The sequence below is a fragment of the Megalobrama amblycephala genome, linkage group LG2 (assembly GCF_018812025.1).
Source record: "Megalobrama amblycephala isolate DHTTF-2021 linkage group LG2, ASM1881202v1, whole genome shotgun sequence".
Classification (NCBI taxonomy): Eukaryota; Metazoa; Chordata; class Actinopteri; order Cypriniformes; family Xenocyprididae; genus Megalobrama; species Megalobrama amblycephala.
The window spans coordinates 33,235,379-33,258,469 of record NC_063045.1 but is presented as its reverse complement, the minus strand read 5'-3'; the positions used below and the strand labels follow the sequence as shown (position 1 = coordinate 33,258,469).

The 23,091-nt window shown below is 36.4% G+C and overlaps 2 protein-coding genes across 3 annotated transcripts in view; one reads left to right on the top strand and one right to left on the bottom strand.

Moving 5' to 3' along the window:
• The window catches only part of LOC125255945 (histone-lysine N-methyltransferase 2D-like), a 526,365-nt gene that overhangs the window by 260,216 nt on the left and 243,058 nt on the right, over positions 1-23,091 (top strand). The window lies entirely within an intron of this gene.
• The window catches only part of tln1 (talin 1), a 102,351-nt gene that overhangs the window by 55,943 nt on the left and 23,317 nt on the right, over positions 1-23,091 (bottom strand). The window contains exons 2-8 of the mRNA XM_048171361.1: positions 6,872-7,034; positions 4,587-4,684; positions 4,128-4,257; positions 2,649-2,801; positions 2,054-2,196; positions 1,467-1,594; positions 484-544 (exon numbers count right to left, since the gene is read on the bottom strand). Coding sequence (XP_048027318.1) covers positions 484-544; positions 1,467-1,594; positions 2,054-2,196; positions 2,649-2,801; positions 4,128-4,257; positions 4,587-4,684; positions 6,872-7,001 — 843 coding nt within the window. The 5' untranslated portion in view covers positions 7,002-7,034. The remainder of the gene's footprint in view (positions 1-483; positions 545-1,466; positions 1,595-2,053; positions 2,197-2,648; positions 2,802-4,127; positions 4,258-4,586; positions 4,685-6,871; positions 7,035-23,091) is intronic.

The following is a 23,091-nucleotide window of genomic DNA, read 5'->3' as shown; positions in this document are numbered from 1 at the left end:
ACAATGATGTATTTTCATCATTTTATAGACCTTTACAGACACAGGTCAATATAATAACACAAACAGGGAAAATTTATTTTTTGCACAGAGCCCTATTTTTTGAGCAGTATGTTTTAAGCCCAGTGCTATGTCATACGTCACACATGCTGGGCAGGTGGAAGGACGATTGGATTCTCATGCAAGTATAATTGGATAGCCAAAACTGTGCAGGCGAAGGATAGATCGATTGAGTCCTATTATACATTCTATTCTCTGTCAAGTAACAGCAATAAAAATGAAGCCATTTTTTCACTGTTTTCACTATTACAGCCTGCTTATGAACAGGATATCTTCATTTCTATTGCTGTTGTCTGACAGAGAATAGAATGGAACCCCTAAATTGCACATGTACACTATGTATAGCACGTAGTTCTGCACCTAACATAGGTACGAAAAACAGGGCCCATAATGCATCATGCATAACCTGTAAATGCTTAACCTCACCTGGAAGATCCTTTTCTCGCCCTTGTTCTTGACGTACTCTTTTGGCAAGAATTCTTTCAAACTGGACAAGACAGACAGGAAGCAAGAATTGACTATTGGTTTTGAAGAATTGCAGCAATTTGTTTTTAGTGATGTGATTACATATAAATTAGTTTTTATTAAATTATTTTTAATTTATTATTTACAACAGGATCTGCATTTTCATGGGTTTAAATAAAATATTTTTGTTACAAGAGACAACTTTGTGCATCAAAACCACTCCTTTCCTGGTAAAAAAAAAAAAATTGATTTTAAAAAGCCAACAAATTTGCGACAGCTGAATTTAACATTTTTGACAAGCTAAACATGTCAGTCTCTGAGTAACATGTAATTTAAGCCAAGAAATAAACTTCATTCTGTAAAATAAGTATAATGAACTATGCAAGAAGCATTTTGAACGTCTGCAGGGCGTTTTACAATTACCCAAAAATCAAACATAGTTCACCCCTTATGCATGTTAGCACGTCCATCAAAAACTTGTCAAATGTCAAATGTTTTGAGTTTATATGTAAATTTAATCAACATCGAAGCTCGACAAGTGAAATACGAGTGCCATAGAGACTGTGTTTATCTCGTCAATGATGTCACTGATTAAAATGTTAACAAAGACGAGATGAAAAACAAAGGCAGCATGACAAAACTATTTTCATTAAAATATATTGTTTAGGAAAATATGATGAGGAAAAAGTAACACTGCAATATTTTGGTAATGTAATAACCATGTTTTTAGAGGAAGATTAACGTAGAAAGAATTTATGCAAATATTTCAATCAAAGTATTTTGAAAATTGACCCCTTGCACTAAATGAGCTCAACATCGGTACACTGCTTTTAATTTTGAACTGTAAATGTAACCATGAATGAAGGGCCATAGCTATGGGGGGCCCTTGTGCAGGTTGTTGCTGTGGGCCCTTGTAAGGGTAAATAAAAATGTCAAGAGCTCACTCAAGGAATCCAGGTTTGTGTTTAGACTCATTGTGGTCTCCAAACTGGATCTGGCACTGGTATCCGGCAAACTCACAGGCCTTATCAAAGGAGACAGGGTGGGAACCGTTCAGGATGTCATCACGGGCCTGGAATACAAAAAATTACATTGTACATAAGTGCAACTGAATTTGAACAAAATGAGCAACAACCTGATATAACTTACCAGGTAGTACGTAATACATTTCTATCAAGAAGTGATTTGTCTGTCCACACTAAAAGCAAAAATTATGCACGATGCAGCACAATGCCAATAAGACCATATTAGGATAGCAGGATTTAGTAAGATTTTAGACTAATGATATTTCAATGTGAATGTGGGCTTCTCTCTCCCATATAATGCCACAGAAACAGAAACTAACAGAATGCCCTGCCACTAAGAATAAAAACATGGAGAATATCTGCATGAAACAGACTTTGATCCAATGAGAAACAAGCTTTCCTTGAAAAACAACAAATGTGGGACTTGATAAACTCCCCAGATATAATTTTTACAGATGACACAAAGACATGATTATGATGTAAAGGTGATGTACTAAGGTCCTTACCTGCACATAGAGCAGGTTGAGCTGTACAGGGTCCCTAGAATCCACATTCTGGTCCGAGTAGAAGAACTTTCTCCTGAGAAGCAGCATCTCAGACTCCTCGACACCCTGCTCTCGCAGCGTCCGCCCATGATCCAACCAGTTCACTGAATATTCAGTAAAATACAGCTCTCTGACATCAGTAAATGCATCAAGATTCAAGTTTGGACACACTTGAATTTCTTTACAAAACTAAAATTTGAATTATGTATTTTTTTAATGGATTACTTGGAACGCAAATTGAAGAAAAGCAAGCAACAAACGTCCAGATTATGTGAGAATATACATTTGGTCAATACAAAACTCCCATAATTCTGTTTGTGTTATGTCATAGTTTTGATAGCTTTACTATTATACTACAATGTGGAAAATAGTAATAATGAAGAATGAACAGGTGTGTACAAACATTTGACAGGTAGTGTACAGTCAGAAAGTTAAGAATGTTATATTTGCATTGTATATTGTTATGTATGTAATATGTATTGTACTGAAGACCTTCTAAAATAGCAAACAATAAACCAATATTTGTTTTATTCATAGTAAGCAGAATGAGACATACACTCATCATCTGTGTGAAGTTTCTGTTTGAGTTTCTCCATTTTTTTGTCATCCCTCAGGAGGGTCTTGTCTTTTTTCAGTGTTCCTGTGGTCTCTTCCTTCTTTTCCTCTCCCACATCACGGACCAGTGAGTACTCATCATAGTTTGTGATGCCTGAGAAACCAAGAATGTTTTACCATCTCAAAACATTCAAACTGTTTCTCAAAGGTCATACAGTATTAGTACAACTGAACCTCTAACGATCATTTTTTACCTCCAATAATCATTGTCCTGTGTGACATTTACATTTACATTATATAGTCTTAGCAAACTCCTGCTGAGTATTCAAGATAGACAGTGTTTCCACTTCAAATGCAATGTGGTCACAAACACTGATGAAAAGCTCTTCTGTTCACAAAATGTTTTAGACCCCATTTCTACCTGTACTTAGTATTGACCATTGACAGGGCCCATGTGTTTTGAATGACTATCCTATGTGAGCACATCAAGCTAATCCAGCTGACTTGGTCAAACCAGTTATCTATGTATAATATAAATCAGTTATAGTAAGTAAAATGTTGACATGTAGTTGCAAAGTAACTTATAGTTAGTAAAATGTCTTAAGTGGACCATCGACAAACTATAAGTTACTTTGCAACTACATGTCAACTAACTCTCATTAGAGTATTAGTAGACTGTGGTAGACCGTTATGTTTAGGATTCAAGTGAATAGAATAAGTTGCAAAGTTACATATAGTCAGTAGAATGTCTGCTGGGGAGCATTACAATAAAGAGTTAGCAGATATTAAGCAGGCAGTCTAGTAATACTCCGATGAGAGTTGTAGAATGTCTAAAGTGGACCATGTGAAGTGTTACCCAAACCAGGAAAGCTTTGGCCTAAAAATGACTAAAAAGCAATCAGAATAGAGTCACTTTCAGGACTGGTTAGTCATAAGGGGCCGGCTGCACCAGCTGGACGTAAAAATGTTGAGACGCCGTTTGCGTTACTATGGTTATCAATTTGAATATATTGGCTCCAACGAATAGATGAAAAATGACTGATGAGCCAAAAAAAAAAAAAAGAAAGTTAAATTACTCAGATAGTGAAACAAGAAAAATTATTGAGCTATTCAGTAAGTATATGCAACCTGCTGAAACAAAATCTTTCAATAAATTTGCTGTCTCCATATATATATAGAATATAGAGGATTGGTCCGGTCTCTCATTACTCTTTCGTTGATCGTATAGCCTTTAAACCAGAGGTGCCATCGTTTCAACTTTATTATTTATCTTTATTTTCACCATGGAAACAAGTCAAGACTTCTCACTTTACAACTACCTTTGACTAGGCGTAAGATTTAGTCTCAGACGTGTGCTACGCCCAGATGGTGCAACAGGTATTAATTCTACGCGGGACTTAAAACGCATTTTACGTTAAGCTTAGTCTTACAACTGGGTGTACGTCCAGCTGGTGCAACCGGCCCAAGGACATTAACTTACCTATTCTGGCACAGATGGTCATTAACATGTCACTGACGATTTTTGAGTCATCCACCATAACTGTTTTAACAGTTCCATCCAACATGCGGATCTTCAGGGGTCTCTGTTTCTTTTTGTACTCCAGAGTGTCCTAACACAAACACGTAATCATCCTTTATATAAAATCCAGCATATTATGTTATGCATCTCTTAGGTAAAGGACAGTTTTTAGTTGCCATTTACATTTTTTTTTTTAATTTGACAGATGCTCCAAATTAATTACAATTACATTTTATCAGTCAGCATGCACTGGCAAAACCATTTTTGCATGGACTGAATTTTAAAATATTTCAAACATATTATAAAATATGTCAGTCCCAATGCTATTATACAATCATCGCCCATGAATACCAAACCTTTAAAGAGATTTTAAAGAGATTCCACTCATAATTTCAAGTTGATGAAATACTCTACACTCACCCCATTTCTCAGCATGTAGTAGTCCAGAGCTTTGCCTGCTTCCAGCCAGATGCCCTTTTTTGGGTCTTCATCTGACAGGAACAGGCCATAGTCACTGGCTGCAAATAGACAGCAGAGATAGTCGGCAGTTAGTTTTACAACCTGATATGAACACCAAGATCAGAGGGTGCACTAACTGACCATTTTGTGAATTTTACAAACGCATTATTCCTAATGCTGTTCATCTTTCTGACATAACATTTTTGTATCTTAAAAGTGTAAAATGCAAAGCAGTGGAATGAAAGAAAAAAAACCCCGCAACATCTAGAGATGTGTTGTTTAAAAGTTGAACTTAAATAAAGTGCCGCTTTGTGAACGTTGTGGCATGTGCAAAAAGCTGTGAAACATGAGCACAACGGGCAAAGATGTCTGTCTAGTTTGTGTTCACACAGAAAAACAATGGAAAAGCAGTGCAGTGGAATGAACGGCTCCAGTTGGTTCTTTTTTGTCCTTTATGTACGCATTATAAATCATTGTCCACTTCTGTCATGAACAAGAACAACTTGGAAATTCTCCTTTTGTCTTGCACTGAAGAAAGATATTACAGCATTGGAATGACATGAGGTTGAGTAAATGGTGACAAAACTGTTTGCTTTAAGTCTAAAAAATAACATGGGAAATAAACGTACATCTAAGAAGCATTTTGAGACACGTACAAACACATGAGAGGTATGTAATATGTACTCTTGAAAAATTGCAGCTTATCTCTGCCCTGTGCAAGTTCCAGTGCGCACACTAGTGCAGTCAATCAAACGGCAGGCCAAACAAAAGGCATTTTCAACACTGAAATGTACATGGATTTATTATAAATATATCATTAAATGCTACAACTCTTTGGCGGTTTAAGTTAATGTTTGTAAAATTTTGGACTAAAAATCTAAATAAAAATGTTCATATTTTATGACTGTTTTATTAGTTAACTTGTCTTTAATAATCTTTGAAGTAGTTATTTTCGATGTGATATTGAAACTGGAATTGAGAATTGTCTTTGGCCCAACTAGGCTTGTAGAAAGGGAAAAAAAGAGCCATGCATAAATTACATATTTTAAATTTAAACTGGCTATTGACTGTGTTTCAAGCACCAGAGACACAGTTTAGATTTTAATAACCTTTAGATTTTTTTTTTTCCTCAAGTGATTGTGAATTTAGGATTTTTTTTACTTAAATTTGGGCCCAAATTACTGCTCAGTTTATGCAAACACTGACTATAATTTTGAAATGGTGATGGCAAGAAAGATTTTGAGGTTTTTAGATAGTGTCTTCCAAACGTAATGCGGCAACTGACAGACGAGCTATTTAAGACTGCTTTACATCCCACATAAGCGGTTAAGTTTGGACGAGAGCAGTCTGTTAAAGAGACAAATGACTCACAGGTTAAGACAAGTATGTGGAGCGATTCTGAGGCCTATTACATAACAGCTGGGACCCAGCCGCACCCTGATACAGGCCCATTATAGCACCACAGCACAAACTAGATTTACGCTTGATTTCAGTGGTATGTTTTGGCTTCTCTGGTACTTTTTTTCCTCTCTTCACTCTTTGGAGGGAAACGAATTTTGGGTGGAGCAAATACTAAAAAGGGAAACCAAAATCAGAGATATTATGTTAGGATTTTCGCCAAAATGGATAATTTTTCTAGTGTTGCTGCCAATGACAGCTGTAGGCTATGCATTAAGAAGTGTTTATGAAAAAACATATTGAACGTCTTAAATGTGGGAGAGAGGAAGATTACCAGTGAATGGCAAATTAATATGGATATGGAGGAATAGATATCACGCAGAAATACAGATATACAGATATCATATAGCTGTATCGCTTGTTGCTGGAATCTTATCGCATTGTGTCTGGTTAGGACATGGGATAAGGACTTGTTTTTTTCCTTCTATTTTTTTTTTTTTTCATATGGAAAATGATAAACACAGTTTCAAACTGTGCTTTAGAGCCACCACTTTGTGTTACTGAATTTTGCAGCTGATCAATTTGACATTTCAGCCATAAAATGCTTAATAACATTGACATTCACAAGAAAACTTCCAAGGCTTTTGAATTTTTTTGTCTGAATTTTACAGCTTTTCGACATCAGTATAACTTGCTTGTCTCAAAATGTGTTTCTGTTGAAGCACAAGACCAACTCTGCAAAATGAATTTACTGTTAGGAGCACAAAAGGGCATGTTTAAACACAGGTGGGTCCAGAGTTTTACACCTCCACCTCTGTCAATGGAAACATGGTTATGAGTAGACTCACGCTGGCCGAGCTGTGCCTCTGGGACTCTCTCCCTGATGATGCGACAGGCGTCATACACCATGGTGGAGGGCTCAAACTGCATGGTCTTCACCACATTCCCCACCCCGATCTTCAGCGACAGCGCCACCATGACTGACACTACGGGACTGTGCCACTGCTACTCCTGCAAGACAAATGTACACCAAACAATCGGTCAACACTCTTTTCAGGCTAACATGGTGATGTTAGTGATGCTTTAGATTATCCAATGCTCACTTCTAAAAGTGTCGCTGAAGTTTATATACAGTACAGTGGCATGACAACTTTAGCTATTATGCAACTGATTTGAGAAACAGATTGCTGGACTTGTCAAAGTAACACAATTATTTAACAACTATTAAAAAACATTTAAGAGTTCATCCTGTTTGGTAGATTAATTCAATATTTATGATTTTTTACAAATTTGATGATACATTGCTATGTACAATTTATTGTGCGTTCTTTCCATTTTTCTGTTGTTAATTCAAATATGACCTGTTATACGTGAGAAAAAGATACAGACAGATTGAACTTCCTTCTTACAAGGGGATTTCACTCAGAGATTTTATCAGAAACAAGGAACAAAGTAAGTCCTTTTTCACTTTTACTCAAGAGCTATTTTAAATAAGAGTGAAGTGAGGTAAAGACACGCTATCACATGATCACTTACTCTTTCATGTAAATCCACTAAAATCATTAATAATTCTGCTTGCTTTGCAAGAACAAGTGTACATCTTCTACATGAAGTCAATGTCCAGTAAAAAACAAAAAACTGTTTTAAAGAAATAAGAAAAAATATTCCAGAATGAAAAGCCAAACTGTTAACTCTGAACTTTTCATTGTGTTTGTCTACTCATATCCTTTTGTGTACATAGAAAGAAAAAAGCTATGGGAAAACACCTTGGAAGTAGAGGAATGCTGGCAAAGAGGAAACAACAGCAATGTGGTATATGAGCTATAATAAATCACAATCTTTGGAAAATATGAACTTTGTTGAGATGATTAGCAGTCATTGAAAGTGTAGAAGAATCAGAAACTACTGTCAGAGCATCATAGTAGTCCCTCGCATTCACATTACACCAAATGTATAAAAACAGGAAGCAATCATTGGTTAGAAACTAAAACTAAAATAAATAAAATTATACCTGTGTAGCACATTTACAACAGTGGACCTAAAAGTGTTTCAAGACCATGATTTATGAAAGAGTAATTTTTGCAGTTTATATTTAGGATCTTTTCCAAAATTTGGTCCCAGTTTAGTACAAGGCTGCATGTTAAAATATCTTTGGCAAAAATCAGCAAATTTAGTTTGTTTCCCATACAATTAAAGGTTTCATGTTGCATTATGCCAACAGCATGTGTTGTATAAATTAACAATTTTATCACTGTTGTTTAAGGTTATGCATGTGTGTCGCTTATTTATTTTTGTGATGCAAGTCATGTGATCAAGCATAACATGCACCGAGATATAGGGAAATTGAATGCACTGTTTTATACAACAGTTTAATAAACAAGAACTTAATACTGAGTAACTTACATTTTAGACACAATGTTAACAATTACTTATTTTTGCTAATGAAAATAGTTCAAAAAGTCCCAGCAGAATTAACCACTGTATGTCTCCAAGCAACAAAGAAGCGTGATGGTGGAAGTTTTAGGGCAGGGCTATATGGAGCAAAAGTCGTATCTCAGTATTTTTAGCCTTGGTATTTTCTACAAAGTGGGCTAAATATTCATTTTCATTTCATAAGGCACACCATGGGTAAATCAAACTTGAAAAGTGCTTTGTTTTCAGGGTTGTGAAGTCTTCACGGCTGAGGCCGGGGTTTCATGTACTAAAATATACTCCTATTGTCACCAACATTAAATTGTAGTGATGAACCAAAATTTTGCCAACTCAAAATTATTTTTTAGTTTCGGCTGACATTTTTGGAGAGCCAAAATCATTTGCCGAAACGGTGGTGATTAGTGCTTCTCTGACAGAGTGATATATTTTTACTTAACCTGTTGTCTTCATTATTTAATGTATGTTATAAATCTGTCATGAAATCAAGTTTTCATTCCAGCCACAATTTAAATGTTTATATTTCAACAACAAATTGGAGTATAACAATTTTATGTCATTAAAAAAAGTTTATATAAAAACTGCCTTATGTGCAATTAAATTGTTTATATAAAACTTTTATTTAAGTGTTAATCAATCAATTAATCCAATTTATTTAGTAATTAACAAATAAACATTATTTTTGGCAAAAATTTTAACTTTGGTTTTGGTGTTACTAGGAAGTTACTATAACTAGGAAAAAAAGTTCCACAAATTCCTGGTGAGACTGATTGTGAAAGTTACAATACATCACTTAATACACGTGAACTGTTGGATTTTGTTTTAAGGTCCCGTATTCCATGATATACACACCCTTTAAATCTTTATCAGATGGTACTTAGTCATTTCCTGTAAGGTTGACCTAAGAACACTGTCACCAATGTCACAAATCAAGTCTGAACGACAGTGTGATGAGACTGTGGTGAGGTCAGCTGTGTTTATAAGCTATGCAGGCACACAGAGAGTGAACACATTCCTGAGGAGGCAGGACACATTCTCTCAAGGGAGGAGACTGGAAGCCTTCCAGCAGCCCCATCCTAGCTGTGTCTCTGTGTGTTGGGGAGGAGTTGAGGATGGACACTTTTTTCACATATTTACAGCATTCCCCTCATAGTTCAGCGTAACACTCCTACCAAAACAAGGTCTTGTAAAGGAAGGAAACAGCATAATTCTAATATAACAACATACCCCCAACATAATGCCACTAGGGATGTGCAAAACATGGCTAGGTTATCTAAATAACTACTCAACTGGTTGGTGACATGCATATTTTTCATTGCACTACAGTCACCAAAAGAAATTGCAAAAATGAACACTTTTCCAAAAAGTTTCTCAAACACTCCCTTATCAGCTATTCACTGGACAACCATATATTCCTGTCCAAAACTCACTCCTTGTCAGAATTTCTTGTCAAAGTGGGTGGATGTTACACAAGCACTATCTTATGTCGGTAATGATAAAATGACACTGATAAAACCAAACTTTTCTGGTAATCAGCAGCAAAGACAAAGAAAAGGGAAGTAGCTGCATGTGTCCATTGACCAAAAAAAAAAGAAAGAAAAAAAAAAAAAAAAAGGAAAAAGTAATGTAAAAACATAAAAATTTGTACTGTAAATTTAGTTCTTTCATATCCCACAGTAATGTAATTTTATATATATATATATATATATATATATATAAAATATATAACAGGAGCAGTGCTCCTGTTCTGTCTTTTTGTTTTGTAGCAATGTTAGTTTTTGCTTATGTAACTTTATTACTTTGAGTTTGATGAACTTGAACTTATATAATCAGTTTTCTCAAACCATTTAAAGGCGCAGTATGTAAATTTTAGCAGCATCTAGCAGTGAGGTTGCAAATTGCAACCGACGGCTCAGCACCGTGCTCACCCCATCATCAAAATGACAACTTGACATGCAGGGGGGACCCGCGGTGTATTTAGATAGAAATGGCTCGTTCTAAGGCAGGGGTCTCAAACTCAAATTGGCGGAGGGTCGTTTCTGTGATTGACACCTCATAGGAGGGCCATATTAACATTCAAGCACAAGAAAGTGCAACATTTCAGAAAATGTACTTTCCTTTGCATTATTTCTCATTTACTTCAAATTTCATACTAAAATATTTTTATACCTATACTATAAATATTTTATTTACCATACTAAATGTAAACAGCAGTGTCTCTCTCATTGTTACAGAGTGTAATATAATTATATAATACTATTACTAATATAATACTACTAATATACTACTAGAATACTACTAATTGCAATAGTCTGGTGCGACTTCTCACATCCAACAAGGTGCATGGAATAAAAAAATTAGTAATTTAGGAACAAAACCAGCAACACTTGTGGTGTGGAGGGGCCAGAAATAAACAAAAAACTGGAGCTATATATATATATATATATATATATATATATATATATATATATATATATATATATATATATATATATATATATATATATATATATATATATATATATATATATATATATATATATATATATATATATCAACTTTATTTTGCCAAAAAGCAAAAATCTCTCATTGTTACATACATTATTAGTTTTTAACGTCTAGTGGAAGTATTTTCCCTTACTTTAGGTTAGCTTAAATAACATTAAAATCTTGCACTGAACAACACTGTACCGAACAAATACAATCCCTGAATACATTTGTACTCTCTCCTGTTTCTTGACAGACACCTGGCAGCGCTTGTGCTCACACAGCTGAGACACATTTGTCCAAGATGCTGTTTGAGCATCGGTAACGTTTAATGGTTTCAATCGGCGCTCGTGACTTAAAGTCGAGTGCTTTTACTGTAATTTAGGCAAGCACGCTCATAATAGAAGTGACTGAGAGAGCGTTGAGAGAGCGGCTCATGGTTGCATAGCAACAACAGACGCCACTGGAGCTAAAGCGCATTGGAAAGAAGGAGAATGCGGCGCGGTCGCTTATGTGACGTGATATGTGAATGCCCCCATAGAACGGCGACTTTTTCTTTGCATATCAGACAGGTAGCAACTAGAGAATTCTGTTTTATTTTTGAGATCAGTTGCGGGCCGGGTAGAGGGGGAGGGCGGCCGTAAATGGCCTGCGGGCCGGCAGTTTGAGACCACTGTTCTAAGGTAATAAATATATAACAGTTATGTAAGGTCTTTATACACCACTCAAAACATAGTTATGTATACCATATTGCATTTCTGTCAATAGATCCTCCTAAATTTTACACATTGCACCTTTAAGTAGCTAGATAGTTGTTAAGACTTAGATTTGTTCAAGCTGAATGAGTGGAACAAACTTAAAATCTTTAAATTGAGTTTTCTCTAATGATTGACTAAACCAACAGTAAATGAATTTAACTTAATGTATGAGTTTACAGTACTCATACTTATTGGTTTTAAAACTTAAATGTCTTAAGGCAATCGGTTTCCTCAAACGGTTCGAGTTACCATAACTTATCGAGTTTTACAGTAAGCCTGACAACATTCCTAATAAAATCATCTTCAAATGAGTTACATTACGGTTAATTTTACGATTTAAAAAAGTTTGTTGTAAACTTGCAGTTCAGCTTCAGGAACAGCATGCGTGTGTCTGGACAGAAGGAAATGAAACAGCTGAACAGGGAACTCTATTAATGAAGATCCCTCTGCGTGCATGTAATGGCCAGTCTGAGCTGTACTCTATTCTATTTACATTTTGTTTATTGTATTTATTCCATTTATCCTTTAATGATATTAAGAAAGAGCAGATGTGGGTTAATTTTATAGAAAAAATTAACAGATGGGGTAATATACTGTGTATTTCAGTCAGCCATCACTAGAAACATCACTAGAAGAAAAAAAACAAGTGGACAAAAGCACTGGCCCAAAATGTTGAGTGAGCTGTGAAGTAGGGCTGTGCTATTAATCGAAATCGTAGTAAGCATGCATGAAAAGCATTTTCCTGCCAGCCCCCTCAGTGTGTAGTATGAATGCAGCGCGCCTAAATCTAGCACAAGAACAGAACAGAGCGGGTTCACTGCTACGACATGGAAGAAAGCACAGAAACAGGGAAGGTGAATTCAGGGCAGGATAAGGACTTGGCCAAAAAACAAACAAACAAAAAAAACCATCTGTGGTTTGGAAATATTTAGGATACAGGAAGGATGGTGTGTCAGAGCCAGGTAATCTGCAAGACCTGTCAAACTATCATTAGTCACCTTGTTTTTTGCGCATTTTGAAGTATCGTATCAGAAACAAGTGATGGAAATGACAAATTTTTAAAGAAAATCGCTTAATTTGCAAAAACGTTGAGGTGGTTTTTGACTTGTGCGAAAAAGAGTTAATGCAAATAATGGGAGCTGGAAACGCATTTGATGAATAAATTCTGACGTAGCGAACATTAAACCAACGTGACTAATCGGCTGTTTCTGCTGATGGTGTTTTATTTACTGTTGGTTACTAGGTTACCAATACCACCATCACAACTTGATGGAAACGCATCTAATTCGCAATTCGTTTTTTTCTTTTTTTGCGAACTTTGAAAAGATTTGCTTCATGTTTGGATGGAAAACCAGCTACGTGCGTCTAGCACGTTTACACAGAAAAACAATGGCACATACCAAACCAGGTGAACAAAATAAAGCTGGCTTCCAAAAAAATGATACAGACAAGTATGTAAGGGAATGGTGATGCAACACGTTGGTGTGCGGTTGTATGTGATTGATTGTTTTTAAAAATATATACAAAGCCATGAGTAAATAAAGGCTTTTTACATTTTCTTAATCCTTGAGTGCCTTGGTCTTACATGTTTCTTAACGAGTTTAACTATCCCTTATCCAGAGAGCACTGGGATACTTTTTTTTTTATCCTAGTAACACTCTCTGCATTTCTTGTTTTATGTAAGGAAATATTGAAATCGCAATATTGATCAGTATTTTTTGTCCATATTGCACAGCCATACTGTAAAGTTGTGGTATAGTGTATTTTATGCTTCTGTGATGCTCAGAGAGAGTCCGTACTTAAGTCCGTGACCTTGACCCAACTGAAGAATGCACAGTCCCACACACCCATCACCCACTGAGCTATAGTTACAAACTGCAACAGTTGTGTTTCCACACTTTGTGAAAGTGCAGCAAGAGATGTGTGAAACACAAGTGCAGAAGAACATGCTGTGCTAGACTCAGAACTGAGTCGGTGACAAGGCAAGCTGAAATGCGACAGGAAACAAATACACTTCTCAATGAGTGAGTAAAAATATACATTTATATAAGCCAGGTTGAACCCTGCATCGTGCATGCAGGCGATGCAAAGCAATTACAACAGCACAGTTGTTTTCTTGCTTCATATACATACTCTGTCCACACCGCCTTTTAATAGCATGCACATCACATCTAAAGCTGGTATGGTTATAAAATTTCAACTGACTATTAAATATATATATCTATATATTATATTATATTATATTATATATAAAAATATAAACAATTATGATTAATGATTTCATTTTTGGTTTAGTTTATGTCAAAACTACAGCGTAAGCTTGGGACACACAGACATCATGGTTGTGATGCCAGCAAACAGATTATGAATAGAATACTAATTAGGTCATGCACAAATAATTTCAAGAGTTAACAAATATGTTAATATAATCCTTGAATAGATGATTAATGCTAGAAGAACTTTTGCAGGAGTGAGGCAAGCGGTTATACAGTACATGCAGAATCAATACAGCATATGCTTACTGTAGTGTTGTGAATGTTCATATTAAATGACCATGTTCATCCCAAAATGTAGTATTTTACTCTTCTAATTCATAAATAGTGATGTGTGTGTACAAAGATCAGTAGTGAAGTATTTGCTCATTTCAAACCAGAAACAGCTGTGGAAAAGCGATAGACTGATGTGGACGAAGAACATTTTAGCATTGTCACTCTTCACCACTGATAACAGCCACAATGAACACTCGGCAGAACACTAAAATAACTCATTTCTGAGCTGGACTGCCACGTATTTCACAATTAGAGTAAATGCAAAAATTTACCAGTCACTTTTTAAATGATCTAAAATAACTCAACCCTGTGATAGATAGCCTTGAGCTATCAGCCTGAGACACTGGGATAGGCTCCAGTGTCCCCACAATCCTCCAGAGGACAAGCGGTTTGGAGAATGGATGAAATAACTTATGCATATGAAATCATACAAATAGACACAATTATCTATATAGTATAGTATAGTATACACCATATTTAATTTTACATGGATGACAATGAGGCTTTTGGGGTCAGATCTGAGGCACATTCACGCAAAGAATGGTATAACTAAAATGATAACTACATTAATATCCACACCAAGTTCTGTTTATTAGACGTACAGGGTACAACCATGCTCAAGCTCTTTAAAGCAGGATGGATTATGATTGGCTGTCAATGTTTTTATCATTCATCAGCTGGAAAAAATAGTTCTGAAAGTGATTCAGACGATATTGTTCCTCTGTGCCATTATAGTTATTGTTGTGCTGTGAACTTCCTTATTCTCAGAGTTAAGGCCTTTGCACACTGAGTTCGAAATTTTCGCATGCGTTTTTTCGTATTCGTAATCCTAAAAAATCGTCACGCACAGAGACCTTGCACACTGAGTCCGATGTGTAAAAATTAATGTGTTGCATTAATACAATACAAAATGAAGTCTTCAAGCAGTGAGCACGATATAGTTGTCTCCTCTCTTCTTAAAAAGAGAAAAAGAAAGAGGAAATATTGAGTCCATCCAATCCTGAGATTGCATAAAGAGAAAGGAGAGTTCACCTCATCAAGGAGCTGCGTGATTATCCGAGCGTTTCAAAGTTTACTTCAGGACGTCAGTGGCTCAATTTGATGCTTTGCTACTGGCAAAATCTGTCTTTATATTCTGTATCTTTGTATTCCGCACATTGTGTGTCATTCAGTGCTGCTGTTTTGTGCTGTAGAAGACGTGGATCAACTTGTCAGATGGCATTCTGGATTTTTGTGTTTGCGTACGGTGGCTCTGAATTGTCAAAACGTCTCTCAAAATGCATGCCACGGATGCAAAAAACGCAGAAAATCGAACCTGATCCGAATATTTTTTTGACGGACGAAAGTTTCGGAGGCAGTGTGTAAACGTGATTGACACAACGTGAGGTCGAATTTATTTTTTAATGTGCAAAAATTTTGCATGCGCTTTATAATGGTCATAGATCACATACATTTCCTAGATTTTATGAAAACTCAACTCAGACCTTTTTAAATTCACTTGAATTTATTTTTCCTTTTTTGAAGAAAAAGAAGAGAGGAAGACAAAATTCTGAGTTTATTTTTAACATTCAGATATATGCTTGAGGCCCCAAAAACAAGTGTGAAAATACCTAGCATGCACACGTACTATGAAAAGCATTTGCGCTGTGAGGGTGTAAATAGCAGAGACTGAACATCCAAATAGATGCATGCCTCAGCAGCTTTTCTTTAGTCCGTTCTTCAAGCTGTTGTGTCCTTGTTACTAGGCACTGACAAAAACATGTCACAGGTTGCTTGCCACTGTGACTGCTAGATAATGCAGAATTACCTGCCACTGCAGAATAAGTATCGACATTGGGTTGATGCCAGGTGTGAACTTCCCATCTTGGTGTTGTTTTTATGATTTAATTTAATTTACTATACAGTTGGGTCATGCAGAAAAAAGCATTTCTTGAAGGATCTGGAGTCACAAACCACATCTGATGCATACAGACTCAAACATGGCGAGAGGAAGTGCTGTTTACAAGAACCAGTTGACAAAGATTGTAATCTCAAGGTCATGACACTGAATCTTTGAAAGATATGCAATGAATTTTTAAAGTAATGACGAGCACAATGATTTATTCCACTTTGTTCTCACAATTTCAGATTTATCTGACCAAAACATCCTGTAAAAGGTGAACTATAGTTGGTTACTTTAAATGTCAGTCTCTTCCTGTCTGAGTGGGCAGCTCTTGGCTGAGGTACACAACGAAGAACAGGATAATCTTAAGTCAGACACTATGGGCTTTTCACACTTGAAATTGTTAACTCTGGGTCATTCTAAATCCCGGGTAAAAGCCGGGGACACACTTAACAACTAGCTAAAACATTCTAAGACTGAGCTCAACACACAAAGACTGTTTCCTTCAACTGAAGCAGATTTAAATACTTACACACGGTATTTAAACACCAACTGTAAACACCGACTGAACACAACTGGCTCTGACTGGACGTGTTTGGGCATGATCAGTCGTAAGTATCAAATTACATTCATAATCGGCCTTAAAATCATTAAGTGTGTCCCCGGCTTAAACATTTAAAAAATGTATTTAGTTAACACTTGTAGTACATTATGCTCTGGAGCAGGGTTTCATAACCAGGGCTCTACGCTAACTTTAAAAAAAATTTTAGGAGCACAGTCAAAAATTAAGGAGCACTTTCTGATCAATAACATACATTAACTTTCCTATTACAGGGTGATATTTGCCCCTTTAAAATTAATTTCCAGGGGGATTTTTACCATTATAAGAGCAACTTTTTCTAATCTTATTAAATGTATGCATCATATTTTGCCAATTTCTTAAATTAAAATAGAAAATTTGTTTTTAAATGTTAAATTCAGTTAGAACAATAAGACTCAATCAGACTGTTACCAATCAAAAGAAATCATCAAAAAAAAAATCCATCTTTGCACTGCACAAGTGGCACAGAACAGTGGTGTGCACGGGGGGGGTTGAAAGTGCCCTTTGCGGTTGCATCGCAGTGCCTCCATGTTCCCATTTCTCCTCCCCTGGAACACGATTTCTACCCAGGGAGACCCACACGAACAATGCCCACACCCACATCACTTGCCCACCGTGACTGCGGCACCATCGCCCACCGTTGTTTTGATATTTTTAATAGTAATAAAAATCATTTAGTTCAGTTAGAGAACAGATACAGTTAAAAACTGAACGCGTCTGCTCAATTCAGCACTCAGCAGGAGTCAGATTTCACCTCACTTCGACCATTTTGCCTCACTTTTCTGAATGACAAAACAATGGATGAAGATTTGGTTGCAAAGTGAAATGTAAAAGCGAATATTTAAGAGAGTTTGTCATTGTACTGTTTTGTTGTTGTGTTTTTCATTAAGAATAACAATGAACCCACCATTCAAGCAATTGCCGCCTCCGAATTACTGCTCCTTCAAAAGTGAAACGGGCAGTCATAACAGTGTTTTTTTAAATTAATTTGGGAGGCATTTTTGCCCCCCAAGCCCCCATTAATTTCCGACCTTGCTTATGATAATCCAAACGTAATATTTCCAGTTAATTTGGCTGAAACAGCAGCAGCATGAGATGGTCTGGTAACTGTGCATTACCTATTTCCTATTTAAACAATCTTTGAAGTGTTGTCCGTTGCGCACGTCTTTTGAACTTGCTCTGCTGACAGAAGCAATGTCTTTGAAAGAAGGTATGAAAAGCAGCCGATTTCAGTATGAAACATAACCGTTGTTCAGTATAGATGCATTTTGGGAGTTGTACTTTTTACTCCGATTGTATTATAGATCTATTCATGAGAATCAATCGGGTCAATCGCACCGATGCGCCCAAATATTTTTTCACAGTCGCATATAGTCGCATGCAGTGTAGAGCCCTGATAACCTCAGTTAAAAAGCGATGTTAACCCTGCTTCTAAATTACAAGTGTGAACTGTTTATTTATCTGGGGTTAAAAGCTGATTTTAGAACGTTGATAACCCGGGGTTAAGTGCAGTGTGAAAATTTATATTTATTACCATATCTGCTTCACAGGCTATTACATTGCAGATACAGATTCAATATTGAACCAACAATAAAATAAATTTTATAAAATTCAACTTAGGAAAAAAAAAAAAGACTACATAATTATGTATATAAAACTCTATACAAGATTCTTTAAATGTTTTAAACGTTTTTTCTGGGTCCATCTTACAAAATATGTCCTTAAAAAAAAAAAAAAAGATTTCTCATTAAATCAAAAACTGAGCAAACCAAAAACACAAGTTAGTGCTACAATGTTGACATTTTGGTGGTTCTTCAATAAATGCCCATGAGTCAGTTTAGTATGGCCTAAACGACACCTTAATATACAGCTTAGTCATGTGTGGATCTAAAAGTGTAGAAACATATTTTTCCCACCACAGGATTTATTTTATATAATTTATTATTTTGATATTCTTCCCATTCTGCTTGTCATTTATATAATATGGTTGATTAAGGGCTCGAGGTCTGAAGGTGGGATTTGGCATTCACCGATTCTTTCATTTAGAGCTTCTGTCTCAACCATGTCTGCTTGCTCATTTCCAATGAATGCTGCTGTGTCCTAGAATCCAGCAAAAAAAAAAAATCCTGTAATTGGGTCTCCGGAACTGACTTGCATTGATCAATATGTCAACAATTATTGAATGATTTGTCTTCAAAGATTCCAGTGCTTGCGATCACTGATGGGGAGAGAGGGTCTCCTTCAGACACAAAAGCTGGGAAGGCATGTTAATTGTGATGATGTTAAGTATTGGCCTGAAGGTATGTGTCCCTGAAACAGCTGTTGACCAACATTCATAAAAACAGACCCTTGAGAGAGTTAACACTGACACACTGTGAGTCTTTAAGGATACAAGACAAGTTCTCACCTGTCTGAAAGCTCACTCAAGAGTCTGACAAGATAATCAGTCCCGTGACTGAGATAGCTGTTGATGGCTGCCGTCAGAGCTCAAGAGATCTATCCACACTCACACTAGCTCTGATTAGCCAATAAATGGGCCATGTGGCCATTGTCTATTTGGAGGAAGTAATGTTGACTCAATCCAACCATAAAGCCCACAGAGGCAAAGGGTGATTAGTAACCTGCTCAGATTTTTATCAAACACACCACAGCATACTGGTTTAATGCAAGTAATAACTTCAGGAAATGGAAAAAACAATATTTAGGGCCCTATGATATTCGTGATGTGGTAAACAGTTGGAAATGTGAAATCCAGTAATGAAAACGGTATTGATTGTGTAACATGGAATGTCATGGAATTTGGCAAAATTTTTATTAATAAATTAAAAGTAGGGCAGGTCTGTGAATATTTAAGTGTAAAAAGAATACTATTGAAATCTGAAGTCTGCATGTTCTGCATGTCTCATACTCAAAATCGGATACATTTAAGTTAGTAGGAATCCACTCAAAACACTGGGGTTTTTGTTCAGTGTGAGTTCTGCACTCTTGCAAATCCTTTCACCATAACCAACAGTTACAAGCAAGTACAAACACAATGTCAATAGATGCACAGCTTCACTGATTATAATGGGAGATTTCGCAAGAGTGCAGCTTTGTGTACCTCACGCTGTTATTGACAGCTTCAGTGATAATTATAATGGCAGTGATCTTTGCTCACTTTCTGCATAACATTTTTCACACAGTGCAAAGTTTCTGGATTGACCTCCATATTTAAATGTGCGATTGAGTCCGATTCACAGTGAGCACCATAGCAATGGACGGAACAAAACAATCTGATACTGCATGTTAAATGATCTGTGTAATGGTGCGTTCACACCGGACGCGAATGAAGCGGTAAGCGCGAGTGATTTACATGTTAAGTCAATGCAAAGACGCGAATTGACATCCTGCGGCGCAATTCGCGCGAATGAAGCGGCGCGAATGACGCGATTCGCGCGAATTGCGCAAGTTGAAAAATCTGAACTTTGGCGAATTTCCGCGCCGCGTTAACCAATCAGGAGCTTGCTCTAGTAGTGACGTGACGTAGCGAGCTGAGGCAGAAATTCGAAACAACAATGGAGGACAAAATCATCGTACATTTATAGAAACAGAAATAAAAAGGATCGTGTTTGAAAGAAAGTGAGTGAGGAGGTCGGACAATCTGATAAGTTGTAAAAAACGGTCTTTACTCAATTTGAGCTTTATATCATATATATATATATATATATATATATATATATATATATATATATATATATATATATATATATATATATATATATATATATATATATATATATATATATATATATATATATATTATATATATATATATATATATATATATTAAGACTACAAGCCAACTAAAGACGACCAATTGAGCTTATCCGCTGTAATTTACAATTATTTCCCCACTGACAAGTTGTATTTATTCAGAGGAAGTGTGCAGAAAGCAGTGGGAGAGTCTGGGACACATAAAGGAGCAGGAGAGCCCCTCTCATGACGCGAATTTGCGTCTGTTGTGAAGGGATTTTTACGCGCGAATGAAGCGAATGTCACGCGCGAATGAAGCAAGTAAACTCAAAATGTTCAAGCGTCCAACTAAGCGCGAATAGCGCGATTTATTCGCACAAGTCGCGTCTGGTGTGAACGCAGCATAAGAAGTCTTACAGTGTAAATGCAAAATACTAGACCTGACACATTTTCTATGTGGTAATTTGTTGTTCATTTTTTTACTAACTTTTCAAATCAGTCACTCAGTGACTTTTTACATAAAAATTTACAGATTTTTAAATATAAAAAATAGTTCTAAGCACTATATTTGTCCTGACAGTGATTATTTTTTATTTCACGAATAAATAGGATACGTTAATATAACAAATGGTTTCTCTGCTTTTATTTTGGATTTACTGTCAGTACTGGTCTCGCAGTTCACATGGGTGACTATGTTCGTCTGCCACCACCAAATACCATTTTTAACCCAGGAAAAACCCTGATTCAGCATCTGCCGTCTGACTATATTGAGGACATGAACACACAAACTTCTTCTACAGAGTTGCTCTAAGTCACTTCACCAGCATTTCAGCACTTCATTTGATAAACTATTGTCAGAAACACACCAGAAACTCAAAGCTCTTCAGTACAATCTCCCAAAATAAATCAGTTTAACTCGAAGAAATTGTGACAGAAATATATTACTATTGTACAGCAGAATGTACTTCTCAAATTAATAAGAATAGTTTTTTAAAACTTCATCTTTTAAAAGGAATATTAAACAAAATATCAAAATATCTTTAAACACTAATTCTGTAAAATAGGTGGTCATGAATAATTATGTCAATTTAATAATTTTTATAATTAATTTTACACATTAGCCCTAGGAAACCTACTATGCTTTTCTTGTGAACATATTCAAAACCTCAGTCTCATTTTTGAGGGAAACAGGATGTTAAATAAGTCAAATTTCAGCAGTAAACTGGGTTGTTAGTGCTTTTTCAAGCTGACTTTATCAGATGTTGAACAACTCATTCATTGCACAATATGGAGACCAGAGCCAAGCTGTGATGTTTCTGTGGTGAATATTCCCAACAGGTCATTTCCTAAATGAACCGAACAAGTCTTGAGCGGCTGTGAATCTGATCGTTGACTCACGTCTGAGTAAAGGCTGACAGACATCCCTTGTTTAATTTAGACGCACACCAGACGTGTGTCCTATTGACGTCTGGAACCAGACAAATCACACAAAAATCCTCCTGGAGAACAACAAACACGCTGGCCATTTTCATCCTCCCCTCATTCGCACCACTTGTCATGGTTTATCGCTCATTAGTCTTCATTCATTTTTAGCACAGATCTCAATCAATCGCAATAACAGGCGTTTTAAAAGTTCTTGTTTGGATCCCAGCATGTGGCGTCTCACAGTGTGGAATGCAGCGCAGTAGTAGCAACTCCCGCCTCTAGCCCAGCATGCAGTGATGTCATTTCCTGTTTGAGAGGCTCTTCACTGCCATAAAAGGGAATTTCGGCTGTCTGCAGGCACAGAGGAGCATGTGCTCACACACACTCGTACACACACACACTCACTCACACTCTCTCACACACACACACACACACACACACACACACACACACACGCGCACACACACACACACACACACACACGCACGCACGCACACACGCACGCACTCCAGGAGTGCTGCATCCTGTGCAATTACAGCTGAGCTCAGGAAGGGAGGGATTGTTTAGTTCATGGAAATGCATGGAATACAAATCACAAGCAAACATGGATGAGTTCAGATACATTGTGCAGAGAAAACAAATGCACTGACTTATTAAACGTCGTGGGTTTGACTCGCATTCATCTGTCTATTACTATTTCTGCACTCTAATTTTTTATAACTCTAAGATAACTTCATACATATACAAAGTACATTTACTATATGTCTCTTTCTTCAATTCAACCAATTTCCAACAAAAGTCTCATAGCAGTGGTCAGAGTTACTTCTTGGCTTGAGATTAATTGTGCTCATGATGTTCCTTCCTGTTGCTGAACCCTCCCTGTTTAGACAGACCCAGATGAGGAAGTTCCTGACCAAAGCTGCAATTACAACTTCACTTCCGCTACGGAGATGCAAAAGCACAAAACGGTTTACATAAACTCTTATATCTGATATTAAAACCCGTAAGTAACTTCCTAATCAACATCTGTTGTACGGTTCAAATTAATTACACAAACTCACATCAAGTTCGCACAAAATCCCTTTGGTAACATAACAGGAACTAGTCTAGTTTAATAGGGCTGCACCAAATTATGACTTTTCTGATAAAAATTGTATTTGCAATTTGCGACATCAATACCACTATAAAATAGTAACAACAATGT